General features: G+C 36.0%; 1 protein-coding gene across 8 annotated transcripts in view; it reads right to left on the bottom strand.

Annotated features, from left to right (window-relative positions):
- The window catches only part of LOC121320946 (dachshund homolog 1-like), a 159948-nt gene that overhangs the window by 75563 nt on the left and 68072 nt on the right, over positions 1-16313 (bottom strand). For 4 of the 8 annotated variants that reach the window (XM_041259774.1, XM_041259769.1, XM_041259770.1 and 1 more), the window contains exon 3: positions 3641-3727. The exons of the other annotated variants lie outside the window; for them this stretch is intronic. In XM_041259774.1, coding sequence (XP_041115708.1) covers positions 3641-3727 — 87 coding nt within the window. The remainder of the gene's footprint in view (positions 1-3640; positions 3728-16313) is intronic. 8 annotated transcript variants of the gene reach the window in all.

Here is a 16313-nt window from a genome sequence, read left to right as displayed (position 1 = left end):
GACTGTGTTCTTTCATTGAAGTACATATTATGCAAATCTTTAATATATCAAAAAGTGAGATCTATGAAGTGAAAATAATATATAGTTGGTGAGATTTTTATAATTATTCTGTTAGCTGTTTACTTTAAACAGTGAAACACTGAGATGTTTAAACATTTGAAAGTGTTGCCACTTGTACTTACAGTACAGTGCTAATGTTGTACTGCATTATGGTACAGCTAACTGAAACCTCCTCCATACAGATTTGTTACCATGAGGTAACATACTGTTGTTACTTGAATTACCTGAGGGTTCAATTAATTTATTGAAAGGAGGTATTAAGGTTTTCCTGACTTGACATCAAAGAAAGCTTTTAAAATATGGACATGACAGATGATCCTATATGGAACCTTTTGAGTTTGAATCACTTATATGTTTAAATGCTGCCCTTTGCTAACCAGTTTATACCTGGTATTTCCATCGATGTTTATTACGAGGGACAGGCAGCTTCATAAATATCTCATTGCTTAGTTGTCACACACATTTCAGTGACATGACTCAAGTGCAGCTATTAGCAGTATGAATCTAGCCAGTACGCGAGGATCGAACATGTGGCATTAATACGCAGTCCTGGTTTCTAACCATCTAATAGGCAGATGGCGTGAAGCGGATTCTCTAGCTGAAATGAAGGGGCACATCATTTAAAATCTTGTTTGCATTTTAAAAGACATCAGTTCAATACTGATGTACAGTATACACCATGACAGGATTTAATAGCCACACTTGTTTGTGGTGAGCTTATTCTATTCAATATGTATGCAGAAATATTGTTCATCCCATAACCAAAGCTTTGGTGTTCTATACATTTTATCAAGTCAGTGCCCAATAGGTTAATGCTGAGGACTGGGATCCAGAATCCTAGCTGAGGCACTTACTTATTGTGTTGGCCTGGGGCATGTAAATTCATATGTGCCTTCAACCAACCAAGCAGTAAAACTGAACAGTCAGAACCACAATGGAAATGAGAAGTGGCATCTCAGCTGACAGACTCTGGATAAATAAAAATAAGTCAATATCTATAGCTGAGTCTCTCTCATGAACACTTTGGGCTTAAGAGAACAATGAATCTGCAATCGATTGGTTGTCACCCAATAGTGTTATTTAAATGACATAAGGCTCAGCTTAATGTATTATAAACTGTCTTTAATTAGGAGCAAGACTAATTGAAACATGTATGTAGTATGAATTTTAAATTCAACTGTTTTGTAAAAATTGAGCGTTTGTGAAAGGAGTGACTTGATTGGCTGATAGATAACATGTGAATAAATACAAAAAGAGTAATATAAAAATGATCAACATAAATAAATGGCCAAACATAATTAACACACCACATGTATGTGTAGCTGTTCAGAGTAAGTAAACTGTTTTTAAAAATATATAATATATAATATAATATATAAATAAACCAGTTCAGGTCTGTACACAAGGATCATCTTAGCCTAGATATTCAAGGTGTTCTGCACCACTAGGCCCATTAATACCTTACAATACAATGCCATGTTATGCAAATTAGTCAGTTACACACAATTACAAATGCCAGCTTTTGTCCACTCCCTGTTTTGATAAAGTTAATCACTGCTTTATTATTTGCATGTTATAAATAATACTTGTATGTTTATTGTAGTGCACATGTAAAACAGTTAGCAATGCAATTCACTGCTAACTGTTTTACACATTGCTGTTTTTGTAAAACTAATTCAGAATATTATTTTTATTTTTTTTAAACAACACTTTTCTGTGTTTACTTTGCTTGAAAATATTGCATTACTGTTTCTGAAGTGTTCTCGTGACTTGAAATGTGAATTACTTTTCAGAAAACTGCATTTTCTAAAAACGACCATGATTCTTGAATACCTGAACTGTAGCCACACTGACATGTGTATAAATAAATATCTGATTTAAACTGGTGAAATGAATGATTTACAAATCATTTTCAAGACTGGATTGTACTCAATCTAAATGAACCTCCTTCAAAAAAAATGTTTTGAATAAATGTATCTGTACTTTTTTTTTTTTTTTTTTTTTTTTTTTTTACTAAAGGTTGTATGGTAAGTGCCATGAAGGCTCCAAATGATCTGATGACTTGAAACTTGATTTTGTTAAAGTGTCGAAGGATCTATTTTTGTAAGGTATTATCTTGCTCTTTAACTTTAAAAAGAAAGAAGAACACTGTCAAGACAGTTATAATAAATGAAACCTACTGCCTCAGGCACTGGCCTAGTTAATAAACTTTCAATGCAAGTTTCTTTCAACTGTTACGGACAACGAGGTTGAAAACAAATCTTAAATTACACATGGGTGACTTCTACAGCTCGTTTTCCTTTCATCTCCAATTTTTGAAAAAAAAAGAGTGACTGTCTTTCAATTTTCTTAATCAACAAAAAACTGAACACAGCTTCCTTTGTTTCATAAAGTTGAGTTATTATTTAAGTAGTTTTAAGTATATGTCTTAAATTATGAAGAAGCATTTGTTCAGATTTTGTTAGGACATTTACCCTTTACAATGCTTTCATTACAACTCTTTCACTTTAAGTGTCCTAATGAGTCACTGTTACATTGAATAGGATCTTAACAGGTTTTACTAATGTTGGATGCCAATGAAATTGGATATATTTATGTCAGAGATTGTAATGATGAAGATGGGGAGATTTTCTTATTGTGCTCATACTGTAATCGGGGCATGCTATAGAAAACAACACAAATAAGGAAGTCACTGTCACCATAGAAACAATTCCATGGATACATGAATCTAGGTTTTCAATGAGGTTTTTTTCAGTTTTGTTTCCCTGCACTACTTAGTCACTAAAGAGATGTACAATGCCACATTATAAAAGTAATTCTCTGCTGGTTTTCAGGGTGCAGTTGTAAATCTGACACATATGTTGCAAGCTTGATGAAGATATTATGAATACAAAAACACCAATGACTAAGTATGTCATTTTGTATTGTAATTAAAATCGTTTTAAAGCTTTACGGTTTGCATGTCTACATTACAGCAATTAAATTAGCTTGGAGAGTCCTAATCATACAGTGGTTAATGTCACACTGGCATAATGCAGCAAAAATTCTAAGTCTTTGCTGAAAAGAGGCCCTAGAGACAGGAGTGGTGACTGAATTACCCACTTGAAGCCTTAAGCTTTCCATCATCCTATACTGTACTGGCCTCTGAATAAACCAAAGGCGTTGGCCTACAGTGAGGTCAATCTCTTACATTTAACCATCATTTATTTAATTACCACATATTTTACAGTGTTACAGTATTAAAATTATAGGTTACTGAAAAACACAAAAATGTATTTAGTTGATCTGTTTGTTCCTTCTGCAAGATAAATGGATATAAATGTAGTATAAAAGTATAAAAGTTTCTGATCTTTAACAAATAGTTTTATAGTACATGCATTTTCTGACTTATTTGCATTCATGACAGACTGATCTTAGCATGATCCTATTAAAATAATTATCATGCCAGGACTAATATAAACAGCGTTTAAATCCTTACAAAATGTCAGCAAACAAATGCAAATGTGTTAAATACAAAAACTGCAATTCACAAAAATGTAGCATGTTATATTCAAATAAAATGAAAACAAATAACATTTACCTGTTGTCTGCCGACATTTGTCACTATCCTTTAAAATATCATCCGTGTCAGAGTGGAATCTGTAGAAGAGTGGGTGGAATCCTGCCACTAAAATAATAGAAAAGGCTTATTTGACTTATTCAGCATTTGCTACAAAATTAAAGATCAGTATGCAACTTTATTTAAATGAAGTCAACAATTCAATTGAAGTCTAAAATGTCTTTACATATAAAAAGTAATTGTAGACTGATCCTTATTTTATTGGGTTCTGAAGAGGTTGTATATCAAATACAGTGTGCTTTATATATATATATATATATATATATATATATATATATATATATACACACACACACACACACACACACACACACACACATAGAACTGTCACATTATTCTATATATATATATATATATATATATATATATATATATATATATATATATATATATATATATATATATAGTGCTACATGTATAAGGGAGTCAGTAGTTTTATCTTGGCATATAACTAGCATAAAACAATGTAAAATAAAGAGCTTCCATGATTAATTGCTTAATCTGATATATACTTCTGTCATCCTCCAAATGGTCTTTACAGAAACAGTCACATTTTATCAGCAACTAAACAGAAAATAACATTTTTGTGTTGTCATTAAAGTGCCACTGTCAAATGGATGACAGGCCATGACATTGTTTCTTGCACTGTCGATCGAGCTCATTCTGTGCATTTCAATAGAACACACTTTTATTGTTGTTGCTGCCATTTATCTTATTTTCTGGCCTTTAAATGAATATTGAATACAAAAACAAAACAAATAAAAAAAAAACATATAATTGTATTCTCGGTTCAATTTTGTTTAAAGGGTTGTTTTTGGTTCCATCTCTACTGACTGTGTCTTTTTAATGTTTAGAATATTTATGTAATCACCCAATAAAACCCTCTATGAAATGACAAATAATTTGCATGAGCACTTAAATCCTCAAAGGTTTATTACCTGAAACACAGAGAAATGGGTAGCAGGGAAGAATGATGAAATACAGGACTGAAGAGGACTCATTAAGCCAAATGTATCAACAGATACAAGCAGTTCTCAGATTCACATAATCGAGAAATGTATACAAACTAATTCCAGTCATGTTCCACTACTAAGGTTGTAACAAATATTTTCACTATCAACATTATTTCATTTTGAAACAAATAAAGCAATGTGTTGTCACAGCGAATACACGTTACAACTAATGGTAATCCAGTGTTAGTACTAGCCACTGCGCTTGGAGCTGCTGTCATATTAAATAATAATGAGGGATCTATTAATATGCAAAGGAACCAGCAGCAGACTGTCTTAATGCTGTCATGCCTCTGCATATTGTCAGATTGTTCATTCATTACTAATTAACATGTTTGCTGCTCTATACCTGTGCAGTGTCAGAACAGTCTTATAACACATAGTGAATGTATGTGCCCTTTCCTAATAATAGTGTAATTAAATTAAAATCAGATTAACTACACATCAGTACACAAAGACTGACTTTAGAACCCAGGCAATAAAGAATTACCAGTTCATATCTGAAATGCAACAAGATTTTTTTTTTTTTTTTTTCTATTTCTGGGGTGCAGCTCTGAATCTTGGTTTACTTATCTAAGAAAGCTGCTGAGAAAAAACACCTGTCCTCTTATATCGTAATGATGTAAAGAGACAAATGTTATGCATGGATTGGTAATAATGACATGCAGAGGTCTAAGTGTGGTCAGGGCTCTTTGATTGGATTGTTATCAGTCCTGAAATAATATAAACCATGATATCACAACAGATTGTATAACTGACCACCAAGTAAAAAAAAATATGTCTGATATGTCTGAGAATAGAAAACATGCTTTCCTGTTCCATGAATTGAATGACAAAAGTGTACTGTACTGATATATTTCAGGATGTCGCTTCTATGAGTAAGGAAGTTACTTGTTTGTTTTTCACCCCAAATGACGAAATGCCAAAAAACTACACTCCTAACAACAACAGTGTCATCGCACTTGATCATCAGATTAGTCGGCCCACTGGTACTGTTTAAACATGAAGATTATGTTAAAACATGGCTTGACATAGGTCAGCATGCCAACTCAATGCACAGTGTTTCAGTACAGGTTTGAGCCTCAGGATCCAAGGAGTGAACTTAACTTTGTGCATCCTAGACAGCATAATAGTGGCTAAAGTCAGTGTCTGGTCATTTCTTTGTTTTAGATATGTAAAACATTTGAAGCACTAAGTACAGGGCATAGCTATAGATAAACACATTTTAACTGCACTGTAGTTTGTTTGTTTTTTCCCCCAAATAAGCTTCCTATATATTGTTGGAACGTGTAGCTAGTAGCCAGTTATTTCACCTTTTTTTATTTTTTCACTGCAGACAGACAGTATTATTAAACTATACTTATTATTATGATAATACTCTGTGAATGAGATAGTAAAAAAAGACTGTATAAACAATTCAACAAACGTATTGTTTGTTGAACTTTGTGCAAAGTAAAAAAAGAAAAAAAAAATCTGTTGCGTGTCACAAATAAAGTAATTGCTAATCTTATCACAATACAATCATTCCAAATCCATAAAAGTGTATTTCAATTTGCTCAGTGTACTTTAAACAGCTGTTGCACAATGCGTACAAAGTATTGTTTGAATATCAGGAAATTACACAGTAACCTAGCTTGTCAAAATTAGTTTTGAAACAACCTGTTGAATAATATATCATTATTTATACATCTGTACCAGTTCTCCAGAAGAGAAAAAAGGCTGCTCCTCCCTAGTAACCCTGCTGTGACCTTATTAGTAAAAACAAATAAAACTATTATTTGCCTATATTTGCAGTTCACTTTAGTTTTATATGGGTCGTTCTACCACATAGTGGCCCCAACTGTAGTGCCCTAATGTGTTGTGAGCTACATTGTAAGAAGATAACACAAACAATACTTTTTACCTTTTTATTTATTTATTTTTTTTGTTTTTGTAGTGAAACAAATTGTTTGGGGGAAAAAAATAACCCTACATGGAAATATCTGTAAGCATATAATGCAAGTCCTCAAGAAATTTGCACGAGATTATGTAGTCGCACTGGACCAAAAAATACAGTGATATCAGTATGTACTGTACAGTAATTAGTTTGCCATCCTTTCTATTTTTAACACTGTTCCCTTTGCTCTGAGAGTAATTGGGAAATCAAAAATTATTTTGATCTGGTTTAGCTCATATGTCATGACAAAGAATTGGATGTGGTTCTTGAGGATCAAATGCTGTCTACTTATCATTAAAGGGTCGTCCTGTCAGAAAACCATGTGTTAAAAGTCCATTGATAAGTCGTTATTTTACTTGTGTTTTAACATGTGGAACCTTAAATCCCTAGAGAAACGTCCCCTGAATTCACAAGAAGACAAGCCAAAATAGTTGACAGATTTTCTGCTACGTACAAGTTAAAAAACTGTACTTGCCATGTTTTTAATTTCCAGCATCAAGATTCTTTGTAATATGAACCCAAAACATTAGCAAAGCCAAATGTAGTACATGGTGCTTGTGTTGTGTTCAATCTGCTAATGTTTCGGCACATTGATCAATTTACCTATCATTTCCTAATTTAAATGAGCATTTCATTTCTTAAAAAGTCTGCTTGTCACATTATGATATTAGATTACAGGACGACTAAATATCTCCTTTCTGCTGCTGAAACAGAACAAAGTATTAAGTGCTGCCTCACACTGATAACATCTCTACTTCTTTTACACTGCCTTCAGTAAAAATAGGTATGGTTAGTTCCTGTAATTACTCTATGCTCTGAGTTTTACATGCATGATTTAGAAGACAGTGCAATACAATACGCAGACACGAACTGCCTTTCCCATCAAACTGGAGTTTCATAAAGCCCCATCTAATGAATAAGAATTTACAAAACCTCTATAAAGCCTTGACAATTAGGAAAACATCTCATAAGTAAGCTGTGTCCTTCCTGCTGAGTGCTTCAAACCTCAGCTACTCAAAGTAAGCTTTCATACCAGCTCACAATTAAAAATTAAACACTTCAGATCTTCTGTCATTAAATCGAAGAAGACAATAGTTGTTTTAACAGGAGAAGCTGTCATTAAGGACAATCAGATAGAAGGCTGTTTCGTTTTACGTGTGGACAATATGTCTAATGTGTGAAAAAAATAGGAAGAAAACCCTCTACAATCCTTGTGAACAAGAAATGACTTGTAAGGTATTAAAAAAAAACAAAAAAACATTATGTTACTTACCGTAACCCTGGTTCCCTGAAAGAGATGACCACCAACAACATTAGGTATGGGATATTCCTGCCTATTTTCTGAGCTCTCTATACCAGAGCTGCTGATAGGATCCTTCCTGGGATGACGCCCTCGGTCCCACCTACCAAGAGGTTAAAACCATCATACCGAGGAAGCCATTTCTCTTTTTGCATCGAACCTGTGAGGGCGACTGATGTGATCTCGTGATTGGTGGTCATCTTTCAGGGAACCAAGGTTACAGTAAGTAACCTAACATTCCCTTTCAATTAGAAGACCAACAACAACTTTAGGTATGGGATAATGTATACCAGAGCCGTTGCGAGGGAGAAGGAATGGCAGCATATGAGGTACACATCAGAACCGTATAACTGAAGGTTAGCAGTGCGAGAGTGCAACCTCAAGGACCCTCGTGCAAGGAAGGATCCACCACATTTATGTGGTAGAACCTGGAGAACGTATGCGGTATAGCCCAGCTAGCCGCCGTACATATATCAGACAGAAGAGGGCCCAAGATGTAGCCAGCCCTCTAGTAGAGTGTGCAGCTAGTCTCACAGATGGGAGTAAGCCAGCATTGTCATACGCCGCAGAGACTGTGTCCGCAATCCAGTGCGACAGTTGCTTTGAGAGGGGCTGTCCTAGGGTCCATATACCATGACAGACAAAGAGCTGGTCAGTATGATGCAGAGCTCTTATCCTATCCATGTAACCCCTCAATGCCCGCACCAGGCAGAGGAAATTCAATCTCCTATCCTCCTCCAAAGCAAATGGAGGTGGATGGAAAGACTCCAATTCCACAGACTGATTCATGTGGATGGCTGTAATCCCATTGGGGAGGAAAGCAGGGTTTGTACGCAGTGACACCCAGCTGCAATTGTCCCAAATATGCATATAAGAGCCTGCAACTCACTGACCCGCAAGCGGAGGTGATAGCCAAGAGGAAGGCTGTCTTCATAGACAGATGCTTCAACTCTATGGAGTGTATCGGCTCAAATGGGGCCTCCAGTACAACATCAAGGCTCCACTCTGGGAGAAGTCCTCCTAGGAGGGCATAACCACAGAGCGCCCGGAGAATACAAATCTATGGAGACATGACATGTAGAGATAGCCTCTAAATACACCTTCAATGTGAAAGGTAACCTACCAGCATCAAGCAGTTCTTACAGAAACTGCAAGATAACTGGCAATGGGCAAGAAACTGGGTCATGACTTCTAGTCAGACAAAAATTTTGGAAATACTTCCACTTATAGGCGTACAGCGATCTAGTTCAGTCTGCCCTAGTGCTCTGCAGAGTACCCACAACCACATCTGATAGCCCTAGGTCTGTCCAGCAGTCCTGTTCAGTGGCCAGACCCATAATTGGAACCTGCCAGGTATCAGATGCCAGAGAGTGCCTCTCGTCTGACTGAGGTGATCCAGGCGAAGCGGGATCTCCCAGGCCTGGCCTTGTATGAGTTGAGATAGAGTCGAGAACCAATTTCTCCTGGGCCATCAAGGGATCACTAGGAGAACTGCCACTTTCTCTAACCGAACCTGAACCGGGTGCAATGGTACTGGCGGGAACGCGTAAAGGAGCATCCTGGGCCACTCGTGGGCTAGGGCGTCGATGCCGAGTGGACCCCCGAAGCAGTTGCGGGAATACCACAGGGGGCAATGTGTTGTCTCCGCCGAGGTGAAGAGATCGACCTTCACCTTCCCAAACCGTTCCCAAATGCACTCCACTAAATGCGGGTGGAGTCACCACTCTGATGGATGCACACCCTCCCTCGACAGGAGGTCTGCTGCCCAGTTCGTCACTCCGGTAAGATGCATTGCCTGTAGGGACAACGGGATTTGTTATGCCCAAATCAGGAGACGGAAGGTGATGTGATGCAACCCTGGGGACCAAAGGTTGCCCTGGTGATTGACATATGCCACACATTGCCTAAGCCATCCTCAAATGTTGTCTCTGTAACCCTATATTGAGGGTTCAGGCACATACGGTCCCTTGAAAATCCACACACCGGCGGGGCCTTAACCAAGGCCGCAATGATGGAGTCAACCAGGGGGAATCCTGCCAAGCCCAGCTTCTCTGCGCCTTCCAATGAAGCAAGTCGGTACTGAAAGGCAATGGCACTGCAGTAGACTCAAAGCTTTTTTTCACAATATGCTTACTATCTTGAGAGGCAAAAAGAGAAATGGCTTTCTCAGTATGACAGTTTTAACCCCTCAGTAGGCGGGGGGGGGGCGTCATCCCAGGAGGGGGCCTGTCAGCAGCTCTGCTATAGAGAGCTTAGAAAATACCTACCAGCAGGCAGGCATACCCCATATCTAACGTTGCTGGTGGTCATCTTTGAATTGAAAAGGAACTGTAAATATTTCCTGTCAACTGTGAGGTTTCAGTTAAAAAATTACAACGGTACTGACACTGTAATCCAGGTCTCTGTAACATTATGATGAAAGAACTAAATCAGAATATTATATTCAATACAGCAACATACTCCATTTGCTTTTTCTTAATGGATGGTCCATTCCTACCTGCGTTTATCTGTCCCTCCTCTCTCCAATAACCTTTCTGCCTTTCCTCTCTTTAAACTATTACTATTCTTTACTCTGGGGGAAGAAGCCATGCTCATTTCTACCTCAGCTGCTGATTTTGCAGATGTGTGTAGTATAGCTGAAGTAGTCCCATCCCAGAGGCGGAAGATTAAACCAGACTTTCATTTAAAGCTCATTCCCAGAGCTGTGACCTCACCTGCAAGGTAAGGTACTATATTCTCACTCCCTGCCTCACTGGCAAGTCAGTGGGATAGTGCAAACACTGGTAGACTTACTTTACTGTAATGGTATTTTATCGTGATCACTGTTATAGCACTTTCTCTCTCCTAATCTAGTTGATCTTGCCCAAGCCAGCGTGTCAATGCCTGGATCAACAGCAGTGGTTTTGTATGATGTATTGGTGGTATTGGTAATATGTTTGGTGGTGTGGTTAGACTTAATTCTAACCACTATGTAACTCAGCTATTGGGCTAAGAGAAATAATTTGCATAAAAAAGAAAGTATTCTCTACAACAGAAACTTGAAATCAGAGTAAAGACATGTGTTAACACAGCTTCCATTCAAATCTGGTAGGGTAATTCAACTGACAAATTCCCATGTACTCAGAACTGTGTTTCTATGTAAGTCTGCATACAACCTTATTACAATGCCAAGTATTTTGGGGCATTATATTAAGAAGCCTGTTCTATGGTAATGAAGGTAATTGTAATATAGTGGGAGCCCAGGCCATAACAGACTTACGTGGAAGGGATCAAACAAATATGTAAAGTATGAAGGCAGCAACAGGTGCATACCTAAAACAACTACAAATCATACTGATAAGATGTCTGGTTTTGCAGCCAATCTCATTAATATGGAAAATCAATGGGAGATAACTAAGAACACTAGACAGCTAAAAATTGCAATTGGGACACACTTTTCTGCTGAGATACCACGAATGCAAAGGTGAAAAGCTTGAAAAGAATTTGAAGAGAGTCTAATATACTGAAGAATACCTTAGTCACTGGTTAAAAAAAAACAAAACAAAACAAAACAAAAAAACAAAAAAAAAACATGCTCCCAAACGGATTTATCATTCTTGCTTGGATGTAATGAGAGTGATTATCTAATTGGCACTTTTTGACTCAAACCAAGCTTATCTAAATGTTTGTAGTTTAAAAAAAAAAAAAAGTAATCCCAGTCTCTCATATCATTAAAATAATTTTAAATGACTTGGTTCTTTCCTTAGATACAAAATTAGAAACATTGCAGTAAATGCTAACACCCTCGGATTGCTGGGATGGGGTGGAAATGGTATACAGCAGATACAACATATATGAACTCATGTTCAGAGAAGTGGGTACAGGTATCTGCTTTGGGCAATATCGACATTTCTCAACTAAGGGACACCACTTTTAGTATCCAAAGACCAAATATGTTTTATTGATCCCTATAAATTAAGTTTGTTAGTGAGCAAAGAGCAATTGACATTATTAATTTATGTTAATGATAGGTAACTTCCCTAGACAATTCTGAAAACATTCTGTATTATGCTTTTGTTTTTTTAAGGCTCAGTCACCAAGCTTCTAATTCGCTCCATGATGAATTAATATTTAATGTGAAGCGTAATTGTTTTATTTTTGTATTTATTTATTTTTTTTCTTATGAGGGGTATCAAGGGTTTAATAAATGTTTATATCTAAGCCAAATATGAGCTCTACCCAGAGTTGGAATCTGAGCCCATGCTTTGCAAAGCTCCTCTGTTTTAAAGGAGATGTCACTCATGTACAGTGTCAGCCGAGAGCAAAGAATACCATTTAGAAGGGCGATCTCACTGTAATGTATTTAGATATGTCTCTGTGAAGCTGATATGAACCCTGACTAGGAAATGAAAGCCTGCTTCAAGGAACCTACAACAGTGAAGTAGACAGCTTTCCATGGCTATAACAAAGCTTGCTGTGGGGAATTAAAACAAACAAAAATAAATAAAATTAATCTTACAGTGAGTGAAGTTTTGATACATAAGTTCTGGCAGCTCACATTGCCCAGAGCACAGAATGAGTTTTGCCATTTGATAATTTGTTTGAATCAGTGTACTGCTTCATGCAGGGCATTTTCTGCCTGATTTATGTTTAATCGAGTCACCTGCTCAATGTTAAGGAGGGTCGCAGGCAGACAGAAGGGATACAATCACATTAGTATCAGCGCTTTCAACATTCCCATATCTGACAGTAGAGATCAAATTAAAGCAGTTTTGTACTATAATTTAGATTAATTTTAAACTGTTTTAATGTGAAGTACAAATAAGAGATTGCCTTTGAGTGTATGTTATCTTATATATTTTAACATTGGGGGCTTTTCTGTTAAAACTAGCCATTATACATTACCTTTTGTTGTGCTGTTTTATAAATAATTACATTTAAAAATGCAAAGACTGTAATCACAAAAGACAAATGTCTAAACAAATGTTACATTTATGTTACTCAAATAAAGTTTGTATGAAAAAAAACAGAAAATGGAGAAGTCAGCATGATCTATCAGTCTATTATATGGACATCTGTCTCAGACTTAATTTGATTGGTTTGAGATCATTTCCTTATACTGTATATTTTAAAGCATGTGCCTTTAAGGGTTTTGTAACTGAACAGAAAAACAACTGCTTTATGTTACACGCAGAAAAGCAGGCACAGCAAGCTTTTGGTTTGTAAACAACTGTAAACATGAGTCCTTGGCACCACTTGACTAGTTTGCAAGATTACTGATTAAGAAACTCAACTTTGTGTACAAGTGCCTTCATTTTCCACATAATATTTTAAACCAGTAGATTGAAGCGCCTTTGAAGCATCTTTTCCTTTGTGATCCCACAGTATCAGCAAAAAGAGGCTAGAACATAAGTTACCGCTATTTGCAATTGCTTAACACGCATCCGTAGCCAGTTCTGTGTTTCTTCATTCAGCTACTCTACTGTACAGATGTTGTAATTGCTGATCAAATATTGAGATTGTGATGTGTTCCTTTTAAAATGTGGATTGCTCTAACACTGGACCACAATAAATAATACATACCATCATTTTTTAGTATAAAACGATTGTTTTGCCATCACAGGACAGCAAACAGCCCGGATGAGAAAACATGAGTCACACACAAGTTCTTTGACAGGGCTCAGCTGAACAATATTTAAATATACAGGCATGCTGAAAAGCATGGGAGAGCCACTGGTTGTTGAATACAATATTTCATCAATTAAACTGTATTAAAATTGATGCCATCAATGGCGCATTAAGAAATGACATTGTAACACATCAATATATCCCTGTTAAGGATTTGTAAAAGTTCCAGTACATGATCCTGAGTATAGATGATATAGAACATAGAACATATTGCAAATAGTTATAAAGGTAAAAGTTTGGATATGAAACACTGAAAGAAAATGAACGAAATGTAGATGTTTTCCGTTTCGTGCAGGGATAGGGAAGAGAAAGACTTGGAAAAAAGCTTGCCTTTACTATTCATTTCAAAGAGGAGCTTATTTTAAGTATTTTTCTTAACATATAATGATGAATAGAGAATGCACTGTTGATAAGAATAGTAGGGCACTCCAGTCTGTGTGTCACAGTCTTTGAATCTATTTTTTCTTATGTTTCTTGTTCACTTGCTATTATGTGGCTTAAATAATCTCCGCTGAGTGCTTTATCAATAGGAGTGTGTAATACAACAAACTCCTTACAGCTGCATCTGAAAACTACCGTATATGGTCCAGCTGTATGGAGCTGAAGCAAAGGATGTTACTACTCTAGCCAGTGTGAAACACGTAGAAAGTTGAAAGGAAGTGTCCTTTCCACTGTACATCTCACAGATTTCCCTTACATCAGAGAGCATTTGAAATCTGCCTTTCTTCAATTGCATTCTTTGGAGAGAGAAACAGATATGTGAATAGGTGTTTTAAATTCTGTCATCTTTCTCTTATCTCTTTAGGCACATTCACCCATATCAGGACACGATGGTAACCATAAACACAGATGCTAAGGGAACATTTATTAATCACTTTGACAACAAACTGGATCAATTCTTGTCAAACATAAAAGCCTTTCATTCAACAATTTACTGACTCCTGGATAAGGGCAAAGAATAAAGAGGGACGCTTTTTTTTCTAACTGGAAGCTATTACTAAAATGACTTTGTCAACAATACATTTCAAAATAAGGAAACAAATATTTGCATTAACAAGTAATATATGTATAATATAATATCACATACTGTATATAATAAGCACTTTTTTTTTCCAAGACTGGAGATAATATTAAAAAAAATAATAATTGGCAGGCTTATTTAGGGATGATCTCTAATTATTCAACAGATAATTCAACTGTTGCAAAAAAAAAAAAAGCACTTGTCATTCTTTTGTGTTGAATACAGTAATACAGGAAACCGTGTGGTCCAGTGGTTAAAGTCTAGAGCTTGTAACCAGAAGGTGGCTGGTTCAAATCCCACCTGTCTGCCACTGACTGACTCACTGTGTGACCCTGAGCAAATCACTTAACCTTGCGCTCCATCCTGTGGATGAGATGTTAAAGTAATGTCCTGTTGTAAGTGACTCTGCATATAATGCACAGTTCACAGCCTACCTCTGTAAAGCGCTTTGTGATGGTGGTCCACTATAAAAGGTGCAATATAAAGATGATATTATTATTATTACTATTATAATATTCCACACAAACAAGGTTGGCTATAGTAATAGCAATTAACAACTAGTGACCCAGGGGTGACAAAGTGGTCATTTACTTGGAGGCAATTACTTACAGTATATTACAGTGATTTCAATCAATGAAACTTTTATTTGCACTTGGCAACTCATAAGGCAGGGAAATGTGTATTATATATGGCAACTCTTTTACTCTTCGCACTTCGGTCTAAAGATAATTATGAATCTTTCCTGCAATTGTTTCGACCTTGTTGTACACTGCCACTGCAGTTTAAATGATATTGTAGCCCATTAATTGCTTTTTTGTTTGTATCCGATTTGAAAACTATGCAATTCCTACGCGTGTACTGAAAAAAAAAAAAAAACATTGAAGTGCTTGCCGTTTAATTACAGCCCAATGCTAGTTTCTGTGTATTAGGTCAAACAGGAAAGCTCAGTTTCAATTCAGTGGGTACTGTAAGTGCAGCTATGTCAATGTACAATACATTATTAATATACAGTAGTCATAATGGCTGTTTGGCTCCTAATAATAAGAATCCCTGATAAGACAAATGTTTTTGCTGGTCTATTGAAATGTGTTGTAATAAGAGTTGACTGTAAAATATTACATATTACATATTACTTATTTAGCCATGCAACCATACAAGTGTTGTTGCATATAATCTACTACGACAAATAATAATAATAATAATAATAATATAATAATAATAATAATAATAATAATAATAATGTAAAAGTGCATGCTGTGAAGGGGATTATTTTTTATTTGATTTTTTTGCAGCATTATCTGTGATGTTTACATAAAAAAAAAAAACTCTCTGTATTCTTTTAAACACTTTAGCAACACCTTATGTAATCTTGCACTTTGTTGCTTGTCATGTTGTTTTGCCACATCATGTTATAATTCCTCATCATTTATCTCTTGAAAATGCAAATTTCGAAACCTATAGTAAAAACAACAAACTGTTTTTTTCTAGTTTTGTAAACTGTCAACAGCAGCTGATTACACAAGGGTTGGTAACTGATATGAAATCTTGCTTTCTTAATGAATTTGGCTCGATAAATTTAAATGCATATTCTTGTGGTAAAAATGTAAAATCTAACATGTAAATTAAGAAATAACTGGTTTAAAAAATTGTACTATCTTCAAGTTCCGCCAGTATAACAAATACCACTTGTTATGTTGAGG

This window comes from Polyodon spathula, chromosome 9, assembly GCF_017654505.1.
Source record: "Polyodon spathula isolate WHYD16114869_AA chromosome 9, ASM1765450v1, whole genome shotgun sequence".
Classification (NCBI taxonomy): domain Eukaryota; kingdom Metazoa; phylum Chordata; class Actinopteri; order Acipenseriformes; family Polyodontidae; genus Polyodon; species Polyodon spathula.
This window is presented reverse-complemented; position numbering and strand designations above follow the sequence as displayed.